This window comes from Eleutherodactylus coqui, chromosome 6, assembly GCF_035609145.1.
Source record: "Eleutherodactylus coqui strain aEleCoq1 chromosome 6, aEleCoq1.hap1, whole genome shotgun sequence".
Taxonomy (NCBI): Eukaryota; Metazoa; Chordata; class Amphibia; order Anura; family Eleutherodactylidae; genus Eleutherodactylus; species Eleutherodactylus coqui.
Window position 1 is genome coordinate 95,656,586 of NC_089842.1, and position 24,601 is coordinate 95,681,186.

Genomic DNA, 24,601 nt, shown 5'->3' on the forward strand with positions numbered 1-24,601 from the left:
GCCATTGTTCACTTTTCATCTTTGTTCATTTTCTGCCAGCATGAAAATCATTGGCAGCTTGTTCACTTCTTGTTTAAACGCTCCCTACTCAATGTTTCACATAGCATGTGAAGCGCTGAATGAGGAGTGAAGGAGAAGTGAACGATGCTCAACGATGATCTGCCTGTCTAAACAGGCTGAATGAGTGTGAACGATTGCGAACAAGTTAGCTGTGACGTCACTCGCTCATGCACTGGTTTAAAGGAGAATTGTCTTGTGTATAAGGAGCATTAGGCTACTTCACCTCTCTCATCTCCTCACTAGCTCACAACCATAAACGACTCTTTAACACTTTCCACTCCCTTCTTAGTCCTAAACTGCTGCCCCGCCCATTACCCCCCATGGCAGATCTCAGTGCTGAAGAGCTCGCTGCTTACTTCAAAAAGAAAATAAACGACATCCAGCAGGAAATAACCTCCCAATCCTAGACTATCCCCAACCCTAGTCTCGTCAGTACTGCATCTAGCTCCTGCTCACTCTCTGTACTCAGACAAACAGAGGAAGAAGTCTTTAGATTGCTCTCCTCTGCTCGCCCCACCACCTGCGCCAGCGCCCCTTTCCCTCTCCCCAGTGGTCATCTCCCACCTCACTACTATATTCAATCTCTCTGACCTGTTGCATTTTCCCCTTCTCATTCAAACATGCTATCATATCCCCACTGCTGAAGAAACCAACTCTTGACTCGACCTATACTGCCAACTACCGAAACATCTGAAATCTCCCCTTCATCTCTAAACTATTAGAGCACCTGGTTTACTCCCGCCTTATAAGCTATCTCTCAGAAAACTCTCTTCCTGACCCCCTACAGTCCGGCTTTCATCCTCCACACTCGACAGAAACCGCCCTTAGAAAATTGTCAAATGACCTCCTGGCAGCCAAATCGAGGGGCGACTACTCCCTACTGATCCTCCTCGATCTCTCTGCAGCATTTGACACTGTCGACCACAAACTTTTCCTCAGTATGCTTCGCTCCATCGGCCTAAAAGACACTGCTCTATCCTGGCTCTCCTCCTACCTATCTGACCATTTGTTCAGCATCTCCTTTGCTGGTTCTATCTCCCCTCCTCTTCCCCCTGCTGTTGGGGTCCCCCAGGGCTCAGTCCTCGGCCCCCTCCTCTTCTCCATCTACACAGCCCCTATTGGACAAACCATCAGGAGTTTTGGCTTTCAGCACCATCTCTAGGCTGATGATACTCAGCTATACACCTCTTCCCGTGACATCACTGCACTATTCCTCCAGAATGCCACCGACTGTCTGTCCGCTATCTCTAACACTATGTCCTCAAAAACTGACCTACTGGTGTTTCTGCCCTCTGCTAACCCACCTCATCCTGACATCTCCATCTCAGTATGTGGCATCCCCATAACTCTCGGACAGCACGCCACTGTCCATGTAACTCCACGAACAGCACATGGCCCCACTATAGAATATGAAGCTATACTCGTGGACATTCTTTCACATGGTCACATGGTTCGCGTGTAGGAACGCACAGCCATATTCCTTTCCATTTTATGGACAAGAAATCAGACATGCCAATGCATGTGTTGTGTCCGTGTATACCAGACAGCACACGGACTAGTATCCGTCTGCTGTCCAGCGCAAGTTGCATCTGAGTCTCTTAGGAACAACTTTCAGTCAGCGCTAGTGTGTATGTAGCCTTAATGAGGTTTTCCTGAGATCTAGGTTGACTTTTGAAAAACATCCAAGAAAAAAGACTATTTTAAATATAATTACAAACAGAAAAAGAAGGCCAAGGCCTCCCTCACCACCAGTCCTCTGGGTAGTGATATCACATCCACTAATACCACATCATATGACCAAAGCAGCCAAACATGCCATGAGCCTATGATGTTGTCTCCACTGAGCAGTACCGCAATTGGCTGTCCAGTTAAGTGAAATTGTGACTTCACTACCTAGAAAACCACAACAGGTGAGACAGAGTGCTGGAAACAGTCTTTTTCAAGACTATGAATATATTTAAAGCATTTTTATTTTTTGATGTCTTGTAAGGTTAAGGGGATTATCAAGATCCACCAGAAAATCTTGAAAAGTTTTTTACATTTCAGAGCTAAACCCCAAATTTTGTTGACTTGCAACAATGACCACCATCAGAAGTCCAATGAAGTTGCTTTGCTTCCATCTTGCAACATGACTAGGCAGGACAACTTGCAGTATTTCTCCTTTGATAACTATTTTCATGCTGATTAATCATTACTGAAAAGCAAGTCCTGTATCAATGTTTCTAACAAACAGAAGACAATATCACTAGTCCGACCTAATTGCTTTAGTATCATGCATATACTTCTAGTAAACCAATATTCATGAAAAAGATTTTGGGCCATACCTTTGACAAATTGTTGAAAGTTATACAGAATGCAATAGTCCGTTTTGTTTATAGGGTTGGGTTGATATGTGTTTGGCATGTCTGTCATTGCCCAGTAGCTCCTGCACTTGCCTAGGCGTTTAGCACAAATGGCCCCATCTCTCACTTCCACCACTGTGCCTAGTTGCAGGTTCTCTAGAAGTTTAATTATTTCAGCAGCTTTTTTTTGGTCATGTATTGCGGTTGGTGGCGGCAGTGTCACTTCCTCTAAATAACTCTCAGGAGTTGGTTGTTTATTTGAAGTGATATGGAAGCCATTTGAGTTCCTTACTAGGGTGTTCTTCACCAGAGTTCCCCGGTAATAAATCTTCACATCAAATTCGGTTTCTATAGGAAAAAATAAAATTATCGTAAATTAAAGTGCTTCCAACATAAATGTAAATAAAAAAAATAATCTTGTTATTTGTTTAGCGCCAACTTACTTTGCTGCGCTTTCAGGTAATTTTTATTCATTACCTCCAACCAAGCTGGGTACTCATTTTACCGACCTCGGAGGGATGGAAGGCTGAGTCAACATTGAGCTGGCTACCTGAACCAAGCGGGTATTGAACTCACAACCTTCAAGTTGTGAGCGAGAGCTTAGGACTGCATTCTGCTGCCTTAACACTCTGCGGCACACAAGGTTCTAAAGCAAGTACTTTACCCCTTCCAACAGGTCATGTAAATCTGCACAGGAATCCCACAAATACAGAGATATGAGGCGGTGAATGACCAGAATGTCATGATAAGAAACAAGAAGGGGTGGGTGGTTGCGCATAGTCATCCTGGTCTGGGATGTTGAAATTTGATGGTATATCCGGCACCAGCTGGAACCACATTTTCATTTTGTTTTGGGGCCTCGTGTTTGAAAACTTAAGCACATGTAAAATGAAAAAAGTTCACATGAACACACAACTGAGAAAACAAGTAGCTTTAGGGCGCCTGCACACGAGCGGAAATTCCGCGGTGGGATTTCCCGCAGGATTTCAGCCGCTGGAAGCCTGCATAGGATTGCATTAACAAACGCAATCCTATGCAGACGGCCGCGGTTTGGCCGCGCGACAAACCGCGGCATGTCCTATTTCTGTGCAGGGCTCGCAGAGCCCCACACAGAAACGTCACTCACCCGCCGCCGGCTCCGGTCTGCGCATGCGCCGGCTGCCCGGCAAGCCGGCACATCAAACAGCCGGAGACGCGGGCGTGGGTGAGTGCGCTGGTCCCTGCAGGCACGCGGGTCGAGTCCTGTGGCGAGAATCCTCGCCGCCGGATCCGACCCGCCTGTCTGCAGGCGGCCTTAACTAGATATTAAGTTGTGCACAGATCAACGCTGGCTCCATTAGCATATAGATGTATATAGACTGGTGGATTCCAGCAAAGGCAAAATAAAAAGCAAAATCTTTATTACTGCATAGAAAGTAGTAAAAAGAATTGCAACAGACGTAGAAGCCAGAGATTTGGCCTACACGTTTCAAACACAAAAGTTCCTATTCATGGCATGGGTCAAAATTTTATTGATTTGGTCTGTTGCCATAAATATATGTACAGGTAGATGAGCAAAAATAACAATATTATAACTTTTCAGTGACCACGGAGGAAAAAATCCAAGCCAAATAATACAAAATAAAAAAAAAAGCCATGAACATGAACCTTTACGTTGGAAACGCGTTGGTGATATTCCTGGTCACTATGTCTGTGTATTTCGCCAATATTTTCTATGCACTGATAAAGATTTTGGCTTTTATTTTGCCTGTGCTGGAATCCACCATAAAGCATATTAACTAGTGTATTTATGTTGTAGGGGGGTCTGTTCCTAGAACCTTGGCCGCCCTCTGTTGTATGTCACTACTCATATGTGTCTGATTACAGGATTAATATAATTACACACCTGATTGCTGTAATTGCAGGCTTACTTACATTAAAGGGACTGTTCAGTATTAGAAAAACAGAAGCAGTGACAAACCTATGGGCATTGGGTATCGCAACTCAGACCTATCCAGTTCAAAAGAAAAAAGGGTGGAGCAGGACCCATAGGGTAGGTGTGGCCCAAACAATAAGCAAGAGCCCTGTGGGTTGGAAATGTGCAAGTTGTACTAGATGTGCTACCAATCACGAAACGCACCACAGATGTGGGCATGGATGTAGTTAGAAAGATTGAGCAAAACTAGTGATTCGGTGTAGATCTCCAGAAGCAATCAAATTAGATTTGAAACAAAAAAAATTCAAGGGGGCAAATAATGCTGTGAAATAAAGAAAAAAAACATTCACCTTTTAAATGCCACCTCCAGCAGCTATCACACATGCCTGCTGAGGCCAATGATTGACTGAGTAGACATATAAGCAATGAATAGGATGTGACAGCAGTAGTCTCTTCTGCGGACCGGAGTGGCTATGCTGGACCAGGGGTGCCATATAAAAAGGCGAGTATGATTTTCCTTTATTTTACACCATTATTTATTTGCCCCCTCTCATTTTTTCTTAAATCTCAGAAAAACCCTTTAAAGGCTATGTACACATTTGCACTCACTTTTCAATCAATGTGTTTTTGGAAATTAAGACTTTTTGAAATTTATTTTCATTAAAAATTCTGATGTTTGATTTCTATGCTTGTATTGTTTTCCAAGGCACTACAGACTCGGGGACTGAAATCTTACCAAAATCCCTCAGTCAGAGTAAACTGACTGACTCCTCCCCTAGCCTGCTCTGCTGTTGTGAATGTGCATTCACTGCTTTCCCATTGAGCTATTATAGAGCGCTGTATGACAGTGTTGAGGGATGATGAAAGAGATCAGAAGGACAGTGAGCAGAGAAAACTACTATTACAGAGGGCTGTAACTTACTCTGTTATTTCTTTTTGCTTTTATCAGCAGTGAGGAGGTACAGACCAGCAGCTACTCTGAGAGAGGATGGGAAAGCTTGTTATGCTACACAGCCTCTGAAAGAGGAGGGGAGGGGGTGCTGAGATTGTGCAGGTTCATTGTCATGTCACTGCCAGCACACCTTAGCTACTGTGGGTTTTATCCTGACTAGCTAGGGTTAATATCTTTGGTCCTGTCTAGGTAGGGGTAATTAGTCTGGCAGCTGTTAGCTAAGGGAGTGGCTGTGATTGACAGCTCTGTCAGCCAATCCGTTTCTTCCCACCCCCTATATAACCCAGCGCTCCCTGGCTGGGAGATGCTGGTTATATTTTAGTGTTTCTGATCAAGTCAGCTTGCTTAGTTCTCCTGTCTATCTGGCTCATGTTTTCTGGTTTGTCCCCTGTGTTTCTGTTTGTTTTGCACTCTGTATTCCTATCTTTCATTTGTTGTCAGTCTCTGATTGTCTCTGGTTTTCTGTACTCTGGTTTCCCTCTGACTGTGGACCTGTCCTCATGGAAGAAGTGGGGTCGTCCCTTTCAGCACGGGTGCTCCACTTTGAGGTGGGTTCTGTCAGTGGAGTTCAGAGTGCCCGCTCTTTTGTTACCCCTTGGTTCTGTTAGCTCCTGCATCTAGCCACTCAAGTAACAAGCATACACGTCTGTCCTGACTGCTCTGGAACCTAATCATCTCTTGGTTTTGTTAGCAGTTCAAGACAAACGTGACATTCATGAGAGAGAGCAGCTGATCAGTGTTGGAAATGCCCCCAAGCCAGAAACTTAATGCATAAGAGCTTGCAAACCAAGTAAGAGGTTTTCGAAACACAAGAGAATGAAAACTCAATACAAGAAAAAACTGATATTTTTTGCAGGGACGCAGTAGGGTATGTGTGTGTGTTGATTTTTCATATATATAGGTTTCCATAGACTTTAAAGTGGATGGAGTTTTTCAAGATACTGTCAGAATGTCATTGCTCTCTACAGCTTGGATTAATATTAGCCTCAATATTATGTGAAATGTATAGAAATTCGTTGAATTGAATAGGAAATTTAAAAAAAGTTACCAAAGTTCTTGTTCGGGAAAAACTGATTCAGTAAGTTTTGATGCACTGATTCTTGTGTTTCAACTGCAGCATATTCAACTTGTCCTGTAAAGAAGACAAAGAGACATTATACAGTAAAAACTGTGAAACTGAGATGTCTTTACTGATATGGGTACTATGAGAGCAGCAAATGTAATGTGCACAGCTTATAAAGGTAAGTGCTAACGCAGATTGGAAAGGTGCTTTATAGTAAAAGAATTGTATTAAAGGGGTTCTGACATAAAAAAAAAAAAAATTTTACTCACCTTGCCTGGCCTGGCCCGATCGCCAGGCATGTCCCCTCCAGCCGGCATCTTCTTCTGTGCCTTGTAAAAGCAGAGCAGGAGCGGTCAAAAAGACCGCTTCCTGCTCTGCTCCGTCCGTCAGGCACTTCCGAGGTGAACGGACGGGCCGCCCACAGCAAGCACGTCACAAGCAGTGCTTGCTGTGGGTGGCCCGTCCGTCCTGCTGAACTCCGAGATTCTGCGCATGCGCAGTGGAGACGCGGCCTGTCCTGACTCCTGTCAGAGGGCACCTCTCCACTGCGTATGCGCGCGATCCCGGAGCAGCGCGGCTCGTGCAGGAAGAAGAGGCTGACCCCGCTGCTGACAACAACAACAGAAGAAAAGGTACGTATAAGATTTTTATGCTTTAGCAGCCATTAAACTATGGGTTCCCTGTGTCCATTAGGCAGACCAGGGAACAATGGCTGCTAAAGCATAAAAAAATTATTTGTGTCAGAACCCCTTTAAGGCTTCATTCACATGGCTGTATTTGCGTTGTGTATTACACAAGGAAATTTTGCGTCCATAATTGGCAGCGAATAGAACCAACTGATTTCAATGGGTTCATCCACATATCAGTGTTTTGTGTGTGAAATTCGGGTGTATGAAAAAATATATGATATGCTGTATCTTGTGCACATTTGCACAGCTGAAGAGCCCATTGAAACCAATGAGCAGGTGCAAATTCACCGCTAATATGCAATTGGTCGAGATGTCATTGCTGGGGCCACATATTGGGTACAGGGTCCTGGCCCATTTTATTAAAGATTGAATAATACCCTTAAAATGGGTACAATGGTTTCAGCAAATGTCTGTAAATAAACAATGACAGTTCCTATGACAGCAAACAGAGATCTTGAGAACTTGAAGGAATTGATGCAGAATGTCATGTTAAAGAAGGAAAAAAATTTGATTACTTCAAAGAGGAGGACTTACACTTCCTGTACATTTACAGAAGGATTACATTTGCCACTGATTTTTATAGTGTACTTACTAGATTTCTCGTCAAAGTCTGAATATGGTGAAACGTTAGGGAGGGCAGGACTGGCACTGGCACCGGCCTCAGCCAAATACACATCAGGAGATAAAATACCAGTCCAACACTGGATCTCAAGTGGGCTTTCCAAGTCTTCAGCAGCAAGGTACAGATCTAGACATAATGTGAATGCAGTTATTTGTATAATCCGCATGGGGGTCAACAGAAGATACCGCGTTTCCCTGAAAATAAGACAGTGTCTTATATTAATTTTTATTCAAAAAGGTTTAACCTTTTTTACATGTATAGCTGCCTGGACACTATTTAAATTGACTTTTTAAATTAACTGTTAGCAAGGCTTAATTTTGGAGTAGGGCTTATATTTCAAGCATCCTCAAAAAGCCTGAAAAATCATTTTGGATCCTCAAAAATTCTGGAAAATCATGCTATGTCTTATTTTCAAGGTATGCCTTATTTTTAGGGAAACAGGGTATTCCTGGAAATGTTGATGTTGCAACGTTGGCTATTTTGGCATTTCTTATTTTATTTCCTGATTTCTCCGCCTGTTTGCAGATTAGAGGGGTACTATGCTGGCAGTCTCTAGATGAAGTGCACTATCCTAACGGCTTCGCTCACACTTTGTGGGTAAATGCACTTGAACAGAAGGACAGTTGCAGAAAAATTTACATTCTTTTACTGCTACCTATAGATTAGGTTGCACCCGAGATGACTGACAGCTCTAGCTCACATCTTACATGCAGTATGTCCTGCCTAAAAGCCTATTTAGACACAATGATTATCACTCAAAATTCGCTCAAAAGCCGTATTTTGAGCGATAATCGTTGTGTGTAACTGCACTGACATCGTGCAGTTTTCGTTATCCCGTCGCTCATCGTCTTCTTTCAGCGCAAGGTGATCGCTCATCTTGAGCGATTATCTTGGGCTGTAAATGACACAACGATGATCGCTCAAAAGTCACTTGAGCGACATCTTTTGAGCAATTATTGTTGTGTCTAAATGGGCCTTAAGCATTATTTACAGGGTTGCACCAGTTGCTTGAATACAGTGCTCTGGTGCAAGATAGCAATCCAAACAAAAAACAAAAACAGTGGGTACAGCCTCAATCAATCTCAAGTAACTAATGGTGCACAAATTTGCATATGGCCTGCTGAAGCTAGCATCTAAAGACAGAGAGAGCAGGAAGCAAGCAAACACATGCCAGCACTCAAATACTGATAATTCCACCTTTATTAAACATGGTACACAAACACATCACCTTAAAAAAAACCTAAAAGCATATGTGGCCAGAGCCTTGTGCCTAGATTGCGCTATAGACAGCTAGAGATAATACATAAACATACATATACATATACATCTCCACAATCACAGATAAGGCCACTTGCAGACGGCCAGGTCAGATCCCACTGCAAGAATTCTCGCAGCGGGACCTGACCAGAGCCCCTGCAGGGACCAGTGCGGCGCTCACCTCTCCCGCGGCTCCGGCTCTGTGATGTGCCGGCTGCCAGACAGCCGGCGCATGCACAGGGCGGAGCCGGCAGCCTGGGAGTGACATTTCTATGTGGGCCTCTGCGAGACCCGCACAGAAATAGAGCATTCCGTGATTTTTTTTCCGCGTGCATTTTCACGCAGACAAATCGCGGCCGTCTGCTTAGGATTGTGTATTGTAATGTAATCCTATGCAGGCGGGCAGGGCCGAAAGTCTGCGGGAAATCCCACCGCAGAATTTCCGCCCATGTGCAGGGGGCCTAAGATCTCCTCAGCATCATATATCCCGCAGCAAAAGTGTGACTGCAAACCAAATGCCAGGATAAAGACACAATACTGGAACCTGCATGGAGGAGTCACTGCTAGACCTGTCTTAAGGTAACAATGTCCCCGGCCCCTCAACCTTACACGTTACGCTAGTATACACTTAGTTTCATCAGAGGCATGAAACTAGGTGTATACTAGCGTAACGCATAAGGTTGAGAGACCGGGGACGTTGTTACCTTAAAAATGAATGGCCGAGCACTGCTTGTGATTGGCTGAGCGCTGTGACCAATCACAAGCAGCGTTTAGCTGTCATTCAATGAATGGCTGAGCGCTCAGCCAACCAGATGCAGCCCTTTCAGGAGGCAGGGATTTTAAATCCCTGCCTGTTGAAAGAGCTTCAATACACTGCCAGCGAGCCAAGTTGCTAGACGCACCGAACCCCCAAAAGTGGCGAACAGGTGAGTATTTTTATTTTTTTTTATTTTTGGACACAAGCTGGGAATGATTTTCAGGGAAGGGCTTATATTTAAAGCCCTTCCCCAAAAATCCCTGCAGGGGTTGCCGGCATCCCCTTGCTTTCAATGGGGCCGCCGGCAGCAGCGGCGGCCCCTTTAGAAAGAAATGGGCACGGACCTTCGTTCACATGCTTTTTTTGCACATCCATGCAGCTCTGTTTTGCACGCACATACGCATGTGCAAAACAACGCTTGTGTGAACAAGGCCTTAGCCTGTAATGCACACAGCACTTTCTATATTGAATGTATTAGTATATCTATTTATTATCACTAGCTGTCTATAGTGCAATTTAGGGTCAGGGCTCTGGCCACATGTGTTTTTAAATGTTTTTAGGTTTTTTTGTAAGGTGCAATATAGCATGCACTACTGTGGTGCAAAAGAGGCAAGGGCAGTTAAAAAAAAGTCACAAATCTTTGCAAAACTATGACTTGTGGAAAAATGTGTGCCTTTTTCATACGAGCATTGTGGTACAGGCTCATCATAAATTCCTGTCTTGTAGGGTATATTTGTAGTCTGGATCTATGGAGCAGCAGTTGCATGAACCTGCTATATACTTAAAAGGCGGGATATTTAAAATCACGAGTAATTGCAAAGGTTTTTTTTATTTTTTTTAGATGCATTGCTGTATAAAAAAAGCTTGCAAAGGTGGACGTAGCCTATAAGTAACATAATGATATAATAGTGTGGATTGTGACAATACCACTACTACTAATAAATGCAGTTCCCCTTTTTTTTTTTACTTTGTCTATTGCTGCTAGTTATACTTATTTTCTGCAGTACATTCTATACAATTTCATATAGTTTCATATAGAAAAATATTTACCTTCATCATTAATAGAGATCTCTGTCATTCCCTGTGTCAAATATCTGTCCTGTGAAACATATAAGAATCAGTCTTAGCAATATTGTAACAATCATGACCCGGATACAAATAGAAACTGATTGAAAATTGCGGTAATATTGTACAGTATTAATAGTGTTTAGCTTGAGACTGTGAGGGTTATGAACATACTAATTTATATATGTATGTATCTTTGATATACGTTTCCGGAGGCTTTAGGCCTAAATTGTACACTCTATTCTGTGTCCTATGAAAAGCTCTGATAAATGCTTGTACATTTAGGTTAGTACTTAATTACATTAAGTAGAGGTGTAATCTTAAATGTCCATCATGTCTCCAAGATCTTGTTAATCTCGTTACAATGATCAAAGGATAATGGAATGCTTCGATCATTAACTGCTGTCTAGGGCATGTGATTAAAATGTAGATTGTGATAAAGAATCAAGGTACTAGACAGCCAGTCTACATTCCAACAAAAGAAGCCATGTTTATTGAGAAAACGCAATTATTCACCACCTTAGTACTTTGACCTCAGTATAACAGATTGAACTTTGTAACACTAGCCTTTGCACTGATACGCCTACTGATACGCCTACTGATACTCCTATTTTTTGTATAAGAAATGACAATGTACAGAATAAACACAGATTGCTTCTAGACACAGGCCTGATCTCTGTGTTTCATTGCTTTCTCACGGCGGCCGCCATAACCACCTCTGATTTGGAGCCTCACAGCATATTGACGGAACATTGAATTCCATAACAGTTTTTGGTGCCCAAAACGTGGGGCTTGAAGGAACAAGAGGACCACCTGCACTTCAAACCCCCCCGGACCCAGATGGGATAAGGAGCCACTCGGAACCACGGATTTACAAAAACTGCGCAGTAAGGTAAGGCTTTATCTTGCCACAATCTATCCGTGCTTCTTGGCTGCTCCTTTCCTGTCCGAGGGGTAAGAAGTGCATGCCTCTTATAAATCTTCAAGCTTTTTAAGAATTCATATGGTGGGCTGAATATGCTGTGCGGGTGTTCTTTAACTGTTATTGTCTTTATTTGTTACTTTGCATGGTCAGTGTACAGAATATGAAACCCTCTTGCCGATCTCTGGAAGGCATGGTATAAATTGTACCAGGGAAGCCTAAAAATTTTCAGGGGATAAAATCCCTGATGGGAGCCTCTTATAGGTATAAGAGAAGTAGTTGAGACGGGGGAAAAATAAGCAGGGTTGGGAGGTACCGACACTTACAGACAAGTGAGGAAGTACTGACACTTAAAAAAAGTAGTAACTGACATTCAAATGTTTTTGTCTTTATGTGTGCCTGTTTATGCACGAGTGAGTGATTGATGAGTTGACCTGATCGACGGAACCTGACCTCCGGGGTGCAAATATAAATCTCTGTGTCCCGTGTTAACAGGAACCTGATCAGTGACGCTGAAAGGAGTCCCTAACAAGGCCACGATTCTGGACAGGGCCCCCTGCAGTTCCGTTTGTATATTTCAACGGTCAGGGGATTGTTTTATGTGTGTGAAAGGATAAAATAATAAGCCTCTTGGTGTACATAAACCGCCAGCCATGGGCAATACTGCTGGTAAAGAGGATAAGGTATGGAAGACAGCTAAAGAAATTGTACAAGAAAGAGAAGGCAGAGCTGCAGTTGGTAGAGGATGTGATAAATTGTTTAAGCACATAGGATATAAAGGGACAGGAGTATTAGATCTCCAGCAGTGGGAAAGGTTTTCAGACAGTCATGCTGGGTGGGCAAAAGATAATGGATTACAGGAAATGTTGAATAGTTGGAAAAAGGCAAGTATAGATACGGCAGTAAGGGGTTATCAGAGAAAGGGAATCCTCTTATAGTTTGTGTCCCTCTGGGACATAAAGTAAGTTCATGCAAAATCTGTGGACAATTATGTGACAAATAACCATTATTGTTTGTCTTGTAAGTCTTGTTGTTATGTAAACTAATCTTTGTTGTACGACTTAGTCTTCTTCATGTAAGTGTAAGAAAGTTATACCCCACTCACATCTGTGGGGGTTCAAAAGAACAATGAAGTATATATACTGTGTGGTTTTTATGTTGTCCGTGAAGTAATGTTCTGAGTGTAAGAAGGTGTGAGCTATGTTTTTTTTTTTTTATATTGTCTCTGTAGTAGTGAATGGTGTGAACAGACTGTGCAGGTTAATAGGGAACAAAGAATGTGTAGTATAACTTGTTACAAGAAAGTAAAAATAAAAAGTTGATGTAAACTATTTTAGCTGAAGGTTCAATGAGTTAAAGGGGTTGTCCCGCGCCGAAACGGTTTTTTTTTTTTTTTTAAACCCCCCCCCCCCGTTCGGCGCGAGACAACCCCGATGCAGGGGTTAAAAAAACAACCCCCACAGCGCTTACCTGAATCCCGGCGGTCCGGCGTCTTCATACTCACCTGCTGAAGATGGGCGCCGGGATCCTCTGTCTCCATGGACCGCAGGGCTTCTGTGCGGTCCATTGCCGATTCCAGCCTCCTGATTGGCTGGAATCGGCACGTGACGGGGCGGAGCTACACGGAGCCCCATAGAGAAGAGGAGAAGACCCGGACTGCGCAAGCGCGGCTAATTTGGCCATCGGAGGGCGAAAATTAGTCGGCACCATGGAGACGAGGACGCTAGCAACGGAGCAGGTAAGTATAAAACTTTTTATAACTTCTGTATGGCTCATAATTAATGCACAATGTACATTACAAAGTGCATTATTATGGCCATGCAGAAGTGTATAGACCCACTTGCTGCCTCGGGACAACCCCTTTAAGGAAAGGTAGAAGGTTTAACAATGAACAGTGATAATAGTTGCTATCTGGAGTGGTGAATATAAGTATGTGGATGGAAATGGGCATAAGTTGTATTATGTTTGTCATTGGATAGCCTATTCTGAACAAAATATGTAAAAACCGCGGTACATAAGAGTTTTTCTTATATATATATATATATATATATTATATATACTTTGTTCAATATGGGAAGTTCTATGAACAATAAATACAATCCCAGTTTCTACTTCACATGAGATACTTATCAGTCTGTATATGAGTGAATGAAAACCCCAGTGAGTGTGAATTTGTGTATTAATGAAGGGCCCGTATGAGAGTTAGATTGTGTTATATGGTATATACTGTCCGGTGGCTAGAAACTAAATGAGGCAAGAAAGACCAAACGCTGAGCCAGACCACAGGGGGTGGAGCTAGGTGATGTAAGGAGATGGGAGGGAAGAACAATAGGAAGAGGTCTTGCTCCACCCTCAACACAGACCAGCCTAGGAGAGAAGTATACGTCTTGTAATTACTAATAATTAATGCTGTTTAAAGTCTGAATGTTTTAGTTGCTTATTAATATCTTAGCTATTCTGTTTCATAGAGATAAAATTCAGTGTCATAGAAAGGAAGACAGACACTGATGAAATAAGAAACTTGTAATGAATTATGTGAATTATACGGTCTTAAAAATAGAGAACATAGGGATTTTAAGATATATTTTTTTTTTTTTGGGGGGGGGGGTAAATGTCAGTTCTGTAATTGGTTGGACGTCTGTATCACTGCTAAATGCTGTTAGTACTGCACTGTCTCTGAGAGAATGTTCTGTAGGAGAGACATGCAGACGACCAGCATCAAGGGGTGGAGCTAGATAATGTAAAAGTAGGTAATGTTTCATCCTTCTTTTGTCTACAAAGGGAGGGGGTGAGGAGCTTGGGCAGTTAGGAAAAGTTTTTTTTTTTCCTTCTCAAATTTGATGAGATATTGCAGGCAGGATCAGATTAATAATGAATTTGCTTAAAGAATATCATATTTCAATGTGGATAGATGTTTGTGGATTATTCTGCCTTGTTGTAATTCATGTCTCTGTTATTTGTATTGATATCTTACAAGCCTTATCTGCATCCATCAAATTTTCACCGGATGGATCGGTACGGGTTGAGACCTCAGGTGACAGTTCAGAGGAGGTTTGTAAACTAACTGCTCTCTTGGTGGATCCGGCTCATGTATTTGTCTTGATAGCTACTGCAGAAACTCAGCTTTCCGCAGGTCCTGACAAATAGTAAGCCACCTCCAAGACAAACTCCAATTCCTGAGTCACTGCTTAGCCCAAGGAACTGGACATCTGACATAAGTGATCCAGGTATTGCAGGTCAGCAATTTCTAAATTTTTAATTTTTTTTTTGCAACAAGATTCTGATCTATTTTAAATAGAATACCAGCCTGATTGTCTAGCAGTAATAGGTGCAAGGGGTTTCAGGAGTGCCGATTTAGCTGGCAGAAACTGAACCACTAGAGGTAATGTTTAAAGGGTCACGATGCCTCATGCGCTTCCTTGTGCTGGAAAGTCCTGAAAGCATATTGGGAACCGAAATGATGGGACCTTTGGGACCTTGTATCGAACTTCACCCGTCCGGTGGGGCTCGTATACACCCCAGGTCTGAAAGTCACCCGACCTTCTGTCGGATGGCAGCAGACCTAGCAACACCTCTACCTGTCTTCACTTTTACGCACGCAGAGAAACAAGTTCTTAGTGTCGTTCCTTCGAGCCTTTGGGCTACCAGTCAGACGGACCTCGACAGACTGTCTGTATTTGTTTGTATTTAATTTCAGAGGAAAGCAGTACTGTTGGATAGTGCTGCCACAAGGGGCACAGTATAGCCCAATACCAGTTCACCAGAATCATGAAACTGGTATTAGACGCCTGGCCAATTCGCGAGGGCACCGCCCTCTTGTAATATGTTGATGATTTGTTTTTTATTTTCTTTTATGTACTGCTGACACAAATAGTTACCTCAATGCATCACTAAGCTTTTTGTGTTTCCTCCATCAGAGTAGAATGGCTGCAAAGCCAGCAAAAAGAAACTTCAGTTCTGCAAGTCTCACGTAGTGTTCCTGGGCCACTGCCTAGGTCCAGGTACTAAGCACCTGACGCCGGAACGCACGAAGGTGGTAAGTGACATGCAACTTCCCACCTCCCATGCCCAGTTGCGTACCTTCTTGGAACTGGTTTCATACTATTGGCAATGGACGCTCTGCCTCCATGACCATGCAGCCTCTGTACGACTGCTTGGGTTCACGGCCATTTGCCCTGACCCCGCAGGCCGAGTCAGCCTTCTATCAGCTGAAAGTACAGGTAACCGGGTGCACTGCGGTTGCCAGACTATGACAACCCTTTCCAAATGTACGTCACTGAGATGGAGGGACACGCCACCGCTGTACTGACACAAATGCATGGTGACAAAAAGCGACCTGTAGCATACTACAGTGCCCATCTTGACGCTGTGGCTAGAGGGTCTCCATCCTGCGTCCGAGCGGTTCTAGCAGTTCAGGCACTAATGGACAAAAGTTCTGACGTTGTCCTAGATCACACCATGGTGATCTACACCCCACATGACATACATGGTATCCTGACACAGGTAAGCCGTAGACATCTGTCCCTTGCTAGACAGATCAAAATGGAACTTGCATTACACTCTTCATCCAATGTCTCATTTCAACGTTGCACCACTTTGAATCCGGCCACCTTATTGCCATTAGGTGACACTGATTCAAATGGGGGAGTAAGTACAGAGGACCAGCTTTTTGCAAATTCTCTGACTGATGAAGAGGAGGCCTTTGACGCAGAACACCAGCATGATTGTGCAGCGCTCATGGAGCAGGAGACAGCTGGGTTCACACATGTCACTGACAAACCCCTCCTAAACCCCCACCTTGAAATGTTTGTGGATGGATCTAGAGACCTGAATGACAAAGGAAGGTTTGTAACAGGTTTTGAAGTAGTCACACTGAATGAGATGCTTGTACAAAAACCACTGCCGCCATACATGTCAGCGCAGGAACTGAGGCCTGTACGATTGAAAAAGCTATCACTGCTAACATCTACACTGATTCCAGGTACGCCTTTGGTACTGCACACGATTATGGACCCATCTGGCGGTCCAGGAGCTTTCTCACGGCACAAGGCAAGCCCATTAAGCTATCATGTTGCCAGGACAGGTGGCCATAATAAAGGTTAAAGCACACATGCAGGGGCAGTCACCAGAGAGCAAGGGATAGGGCAGCCAAGGCTGCAGCCCTCCTGGACAGGACGCAAGACCCCTTGGGCTGTAAGTTGGATCTTGGTCCCACCACTCTTGTTGATTTGGGATTTGGCATCCTACGGGACGTAGATGATGTACCAGCGGCTGCCTACCCCCACCTCGCCGTCCTAGCTCACGGGAAAGTGCATGCCTCTCGGAATGCCATGGTTTCTGTTCTGCACAAGGTATAGTATGCTGCAGGGTTCGACAGGTTGGCAAAGGCATATGTGAAGTGCACACCCAGACCACTGTATCCTATTCAGAGATTACAAATCGATTACATCCAGCTTCCCAAATCAGGCAGATATGAGTACGTCCTTGTGTGCGTGGACCTGTTCAAAGCCACCACACAATGTACAGTGACTAAACTTGTGTCAGAACTTGTATGTAGATTTGGGGTACTAGAGACAATTGAGAGTGACAGAGGTACACAATTTACAGGTTAAGTGATGCAAGAGGTGATGTCAGCCTGGGAGTGGAACAAGCGTTTCACACTCCATATCACCCGCAGAGTTGAAAGAACTAAAACGGTACGCTTAAGTTAAAAGAAGTGTTTAGCTCTATGCCAAGATTAGGCCTGTACCATCCACAGGCCCTACAGCAGGGGTGTGATAAGGTTATTGAATATGTACAAGAATTATGTCGTAAACTGAAAATAACACCCGATCTAGTGTTTTCCCCAATTCCAGACCCTGACAACCTAGAGGGGACTCATTTCTTGCAGCCTGGAGACTGGGTGGTCGCAAAAAGACACGTAATAAAGGCCTTGGACCCAAGGTTTGACAGACCATACCAAGTTCTGTTGTCAACGCCTACTTCTGTAAAAAGTGGATACATGCCTCCCACTGCAAGAAAGTTCCCGAGCCAGAGGAAAAGTGATGGTGTTTGCAACTTATGGACATTCTGTGGGATACGGAGACAAGCAAATTATCTGGAATCGCTCCCTCTACGATATCGTTAAAACAGTCAAAAGAGTAAAAGAGCAACAACAGTGGGGATCCGGCGAAGAGGATAGAAAGACCGGCAGGGGTGGCTTAGCACCCTTGATAGTACCACAACAAAGGCTCTTTTCAAGATGGACTGTTTTGAATGGGGGATTGTGAGGGTTATGAACATACTAATTTATATATGTATGTATCTTTGATATACGTTTCCGGAGGCTTTAGGCCTAAATTGTACACTCTATTCTGTGTCCTATGAAAAGCTCTGATAAATGCTTGTACATTTAGGTTAGTACTTAATTACATTAAGTAGAGGTGTAATCTTAAATGTCCATCATGTCTCCAAGATCTTGTTAATCTCGTTACAATGATCAAAGGATAATGGAATGCTTCGATCATTAACTGCTGTCTAGGGCATGTGATTAAAATGTAGATTGTGATAAAGAATCAAGGTACTAGACAGCCAGTATACATTCCAACAAAAGAAGCCATGTTTATTGAGAAAACGCAATTATTCACCACCTTAGTACTTTGACCTCAGTATAACAGATTGAACTTTGTAACACTAGCCTTTGCACTGATACGCCTACTGATACTCCTTCTATTTTTTGTATAAGAAATGACAATGTACAGAATAAACACAGATTGCTTCTAGACACAGGCCTGATCTCTGTGTTTCATTGCTTTCTCACGGCGGCCGCCATAACCACCTCTGATTTGGAGCCTCACAGCATATTGACGGAACATTGAATTCCATAACAAGACAATTCAGTAGTGAATGTGAGACTTATGGCGTGCCAACCATACCGCAGTAGAATGTTAGTCATTCTGCGGAAGTTATACTGGGGTTGTTTGGCACTTTGCAGAAAGAAAAATGCAAATCAACTAACCCCCGCGATCTGGCTTCCTGAGATGTTCAAGTTGGTTGTGCCAGCAGTTGGACTGATGCTGTCATTCAAGTCTTCAGAAGCCACATCATCTGCGGAGAAAACGCTAATTTAATTATTTATTCATTTTGCCCAATGAAATGCTCTATTTGGCATATGTAAAATTGATTACATGTTACTATTCCCAATAGAGGCATTGTTCCTTGGAGAGTTATGAGAATAGCTGCATTGTGAAGGCAGCTATTCTGTGACGTGAGACAAGGTTTTTGAGATTTTTTTTTTCAATGTTACTATTAGAGATGAGCGAACGTACTCGGTTAGGGCAATTTCGCAATTTCGCACCGCGATTTTCGAGTACTTCACTACTCGGGTGAAAAGTACTCGGGTGTGAGCGGGGGGGGGGGGGGGGAGAGAGAGAGGGCCCCCCCCTTGCCCCCCCCGGCGCACCCGAGTACTTTTCCCTCGAGTAGCGAAGTACTCGGAAATCGCGGTGCTCGATTGCGAAATCGCCCTTACAGAGTACGTTCGCTCATCTCTAGTTACTATGTAGTCTAGCACAAAGCAACTAAAAAAAATCCCCAGACCATTATTCCACCTCCACCAAACTTTGGACTTATGTATTTACGCAAGGAACATTAAGTCCAAAGACTGATTCTCCATCACTCTGGTCAACATTTGGCACAGCACATGGATATTTTAGGCCTTTATATATCAAAATAGTAGTTGATCCACTGACCTTTTTCCTTGTAACGTTCTATGATAAAATAGGAGTACAAATGGAAAATTGGAGTTTGTGACCACATAGTCAAAATAATTGATTAAAGAAAAAACCTAAAACAGACACCATTGTAGAAGGTAAAACCTAACTTGTAATTGTAAAACCACTAAATAGGGACTATTAATCTATTAATTTCCTGCCTACACAGGGTAACCGCTCTGAGAAGGACAACACTGTTCCAGAACTTCTCCCTTGAAGACTCATGGTCTTCTCTCTTGAAGACTTATGGTGACAAAGGCTGGGTGAAAGATGATTATTAATTAGAGAAAGGAAAAAAATGAAAAATATAAACAACCAGTTCTGGGACAACTTTTACATCAAATCCGTTACCTGTATTGATCGCGGACAGATGTTAATAAAAATTTATCCAAACTAGTCAAAATAAGTTGTCATCAACAGAGCAAAAAACTCAGAATCAGACAGACTGGTCCGTTAAAAGATATAGCAACAGTGGGAGGTGTGGCCGGCTGATGGGCAAGTGAGACGCTTCTCTACATCGCTCCCGGCCCAGACACCATTATCCAGACCCCAGATGTGGATTGGACCCTGCTCCGCTGTGCAGGAAACATCGGAGAGCGCGGCGCTACTTCCAAGATGGCACCACCAACGGAAGAGAGCTGCACACGTGGGTGAGGTGCCGGCCGTGGAGATCCCAGCAGAGGAGGTAGCGGCAGAGATGGGGACTCCCGTGGCACCTGCTGGCTGTAACTAGGTGGGAAGAGCAGCATCTGGTGGGACAGCCTCGGATGTTATGGCCGGCAGCACTCCCACTGTGATGACAGAGCAGACAGGAAGCATCAGGGAGACTCTACACAGTCTGGTAACCATACCTAAGTCGCAAAGGCAGCGGGGCCATGGCTCGGCCCGAGATAAAGGGAACGTCTTGGGGAAAGAATCCCCTGCACAAGCCATTATTAATGCAATGAACTCCCAGTACGAAAATTCAGGGGATTTGAAAACCCCCCATCCACATTCTCCATTTGAAAGGGCCCTTGGGGGAAAGGGAAAGCTGAGAAGCCTCAGAGGAGCTGGGGTCACAAAAGAGACCTGTTTTAAGGGGGATGGCAGTGCGCCAGGGACTGCAGCGCTTTCCCTAACACTCTGCACAGACAGCTCCCCATCCACCATTAACAGAAAACCAACATTGCAGAAACAACTTGAGAATCTGGTGCCTCACTGAGGAAATCGGCAACTCCCAGCTGGAAAACTGGGCTCGGGAGTTTTTCAATGAGATAGTACAGCGGGCGACTTGCCTAACTTATTGAACACCTTTGAGCTTCTGTCCGTAACTCTTCCGGATTGGCCTAAACCTTCCTCTCTTCTGCCCCCACAAGAGTGGACTGGCAGGCAGTAGGCCACTGTTCGTGACGACAGCAAGAGACACAACAGAGGAACCATGGAACCCTGACGCCCCCTCCAAGAGATCTAACTTGAGAGAACTGTCCAAGCATCCGATGCATATTCTCCTGAGGGAGCCTGAGTTATCTGGGAGGGTGGGGGTATCCTGGACCTGTTCAGGGATTACATGGTTTGCAGAAAGAGCATTGAGAAAATTCTTTTGGAGTGCGGGGGGTGAGAGAGTGTGTTCACATGTTAGCCAATTCACGCTATTCCACACGGAAGCGATGGCATGGTTAGCCCTCGCAGTCTATCAAGAGACACTAGTCACCTATTGCGTTATTGGTTATTTGTCTTGTCTTTCTAGTGTGTCATCCCACCCCTTCCCCCCAACAACCCCCGTCCCCGCTGGGAACAGGCAGGGATTCAAACAGTGGGCCTACTACACATATAGTGATCATGGGTGATTTATCATGCAGCATGTATAACGCTAAGGGACTTAAAGGGGTTGTCCCGCGGCAGCAAGTGGGTCTATACACTTCTGTATGGCCATATTAATGCACTTTGTAATGTACATTGTGCATTAATTATGAGCCATACAGAAGTTATAAGAAGTTTTTCACTTACCTGCTCCGTTGCTAGCGTCCTCGTTTCCATGGAGCCGACTAATTTTCACCGTCTAATGGCCAAATTAGCCGCGCTTGCGCAGTCCGGGTCTTCTTCTTTCCTCAATGGGGCTCCGTGTAGCTCCGCACAGAAGCCCTGCAGTCCACCGAGGGTGAAGATCCCGGCGGCCATCTTCAGCAGGTAAGTAAGAAGTCACCGGAGCGCGGGGATTCAGGTAAGCACTCTCCGGTGTTCTTTTTTAACCCCTGCATTGGGGTTGTCTCGCGCCGAACGGGTGGGGGGTGGGGGGGGGTTGAAAAAAAAAAAAACCTGTTTCGGCGCGGGACAACCCCTTTAATGTTGCACAGAAGAGAAGCCAGCTACTCTATCACTTCCACAAAAAAAGGGGGGAGGGGGCCATGTTCCAGGAGACGCATTTCAGGGTGGACAATATCCCATCATGTAGCTCAAAGTACTATCCTACCCGGTTCCATGGCCCGCACCCTTTCAAGAAAGCAGGAGGTGTGTCAATTGCTCTTCATAGGGGGTTCAGACACATGGTACAGGAATCTAAACGGATCCAGAAGGTAGATACATTTTCCTTCATTGCTAACGTTTATCTTCCTAACCAGGAACAGATTTCCCATGCCATCAGGATACTGAAGACACTAGCAGGGTTTGCAGACGGCTCCAAAATCATTCTTGGTGGACACCTGAGCCAGGTGCTAAATCCAGAACTTGACGCATCTTCAGGTAGGACCTCTGTCTCCTGATCAGCACTACACTCACTTAAAAAAAACTTTAAATGCTCTACATTTGGTGGACCTGTGGAGGATTCTCTATCTGGGGACCAGGGACTACACATTCCATTCCTTAGTACATAACTCATACACTAGGATAGATATTCTCCTGGTCTCACAGAGTCTGCTGGACTGCTCCCCAAGGACTTTATATGGTCCAATCATGCGCTGGTATATGGTGAGTTTTCTAGGTGGAGTGGCCGCCCAGGGGTATCTCATGGAGACTTAACACTAACTTTCTCAAGAACCCCCTGTGTGTTATTGATAATAAAAATTCGATCACAGAATTTATAGGGGTCCATCAAACTGACCCCACGGCGGCCCCTATCCAGTGGGAAGCATTAAAATGCATCATCGGGGGAATCCTAATCTCCCACGGGGCTAGACTTAAAAAAGAATATGCTGCAAGTCTGCATAAACTTATTTTAAATCCAAAGGCAAAAGAGGCAGCTAACAAAGGATCCCAAAGTGATGCCTTCAAAGCAGAGATCTCGTCCATAAGACAGCAGATCCTCAAAATTCTTGACCAACGATCCCTGGCCTTTAGAGATAGGCTATGTAGCGGGGCCTTTGAGTACAGGGACAAATGTGCAAGCTGGCTAGCTAGAGCCCTTCATCCCAGAACATCCCTCTCACATGTCCCTAAAATTCAGGTGGGCAGGCATGGGTTGGTTCACGCTACTGCTGACATTCTGGAAGAATTCAGGAGATATTACCCTAAACTTTACAGTATTGAGGAATCAGTACAGCCGGACTCCCAGCAGTTGAGTGAAGAGATCAAGGCTTACCTTGCTCTTAATGCCTCCAAAAGAATGACGGAGGAGGAATCGGGGGACTTAGAGGAGGACTTCTCCTCCCTAGAACTTGCAAAGTTAATTAAAAACCTAAAAGTGGGTAAAAGCCCAGGACCTGACAGCTTTACAGCCAGGTTCTATACAGTATTTAAGGAGGAGGTATCGCCTCTGGTACTCAGAGCCTTCAACGCGGTAGGGCGAGGGTGTCCCTTTCCGGCTCAGGCTTTGATGGCCAACATCACGGTCATTCCCAAGCCAGGCAAGGATGCCTCGATCTGCGGCTACTACAGACCAATTTCCCTCCTTAACATAGATATAAAATTATTTGCAAAATTAATCGCCACACGCCTTCAAGATATCATCCCGCGCCTGGTTCACAGGGAACAGGTGGGTTTTGTCCCGGGCAGCGAAGCTAGGGACAACACTGTTAAATCCTTGTCGATGATCGTTAGGGCCAAGTACGCAAATAGCCCCCTCTAAACACTTAGGAACCCAATTGCCAGCAGACATATCCCAGGCGTTCAAACTCAATTTTGTCCCCTATCTGGCAGAGCTTGAGAAAGACCTTAATAAATAGAAAACATTGCTCCTGTCCTGGAGTGGAAGGGTTAAATGTTATTAAAATGGACTCCCTGCCCAAGTTCCCCTATTTATGTCAGACAGTTCCAGTGAAACTCCCAAGTCCTTTTTTAAAACGTTTACACGTTTACACTGCGTTTGTCTGGAGGGGGAGGAAACCACGTATGCGTTTTTCATTACTCACAAGAAGTAAAGAGAGGGGAGCCCTGGGATTGCCCAACCTTGACCATTACTATAAAGCCAGTCTTTCCAACTGTATTCTGGACTTACTCAAAGGGGATAATAACAAACTGTGGGTTGAGGCAGAACACACCCTAGTTCTAGGAACTTTACCAGGTGCGGCATGGATCCCACCTAGATTTATAAGTTCAATTCCTAACATCTCACTGTTCATAGGTCAATTACGTAGGACTTGGTTAGAATTTGCGCAGGCCAACGGTCTGGACTCCATTCCAGGACCCCTTACCCCCCTGGTTTCCAATTCATAGTTCGAGGCCTCTCTGAGGGGGGCCCCCTATACTAAAAATGCATTCCTCCCACTTACCAAGGATATGGGATGTAATGTCAAGTACAGGCCTGAGGACTCTGACGGAGATCATGGGAGAGGGTGGACCGCGCTCCGGCTTGTGGCTGCAATATTTCCAATTGAGGGTTTTTGTGTGGTCTCAGGTCCTTCGGGGTGAATCTCACTGGTCTCCTTACACCATTTGAGCAGATATGTATGTCCGCGACCATTCTGAGGCATACGATCTCTATTTTGTACAAGATGATGCTGAATCGGGAAGCGGAGGCCTAGAGGCCGCCATATGTTAAGGCCCTGGAGAGGGAAATTGGGTGGATCCACTGCAAGAGGATTGGGAGGAAGCTTTGATCCTTTGCCACAAAATATCATCCACCTGCAAAGCTCAAGACCTAAATTTCAAATACTTATCTCGGTGGTATAGGACACCAGACCAACTACCCAAAATTTTCCCTCAGACTTCCCCCACTTGTTGGCGCTGTAACACAGACAGTGGGAGCATGTCCTACATCTGGTGGAGTTGCCCTGCAGTGACGGCCCTGTGGAGG

The 24,601-nt window shown here is 44.5% G+C and overlaps 1 protein-coding gene across 2 annotated transcripts in view; it reads right to left on the reverse strand.

Moving 5' to 3' along the window:
* Nucleotides 1-24,601, reverse strand: part of LOC136632382 (interferon regulatory factor 3-like) — a 35,654-nt gene that overhangs the window by 2,260 nt on the left and 8,793 nt on the right. The window contains exons 4-8 of one of the 2 annotated variants that reach the window (XM_066607209.1): nt 18,642-18,730; nt 10,708-10,756; nt 7,614-7,769; nt 6,318-6,401; nt 2,385-2,750 (exon numbers count right to left, since the gene is read on the reverse strand). In XM_066607209.1, coding sequence (XP_066463306.1) covers nt 2,385-2,750; nt 6,318-6,401; nt 7,614-7,769; nt 10,708-10,756; nt 18,642-18,730 — 744 coding nt within the window. The remainder of the gene's footprint in view (nt 1-2,384; nt 2,751-6,317; nt 6,402-7,613; nt 7,770-10,707; nt 10,757-18,641; nt 18,731-24,601) is intronic. The other variant, XM_066607210.1, reaches the window with a different exon arrangement.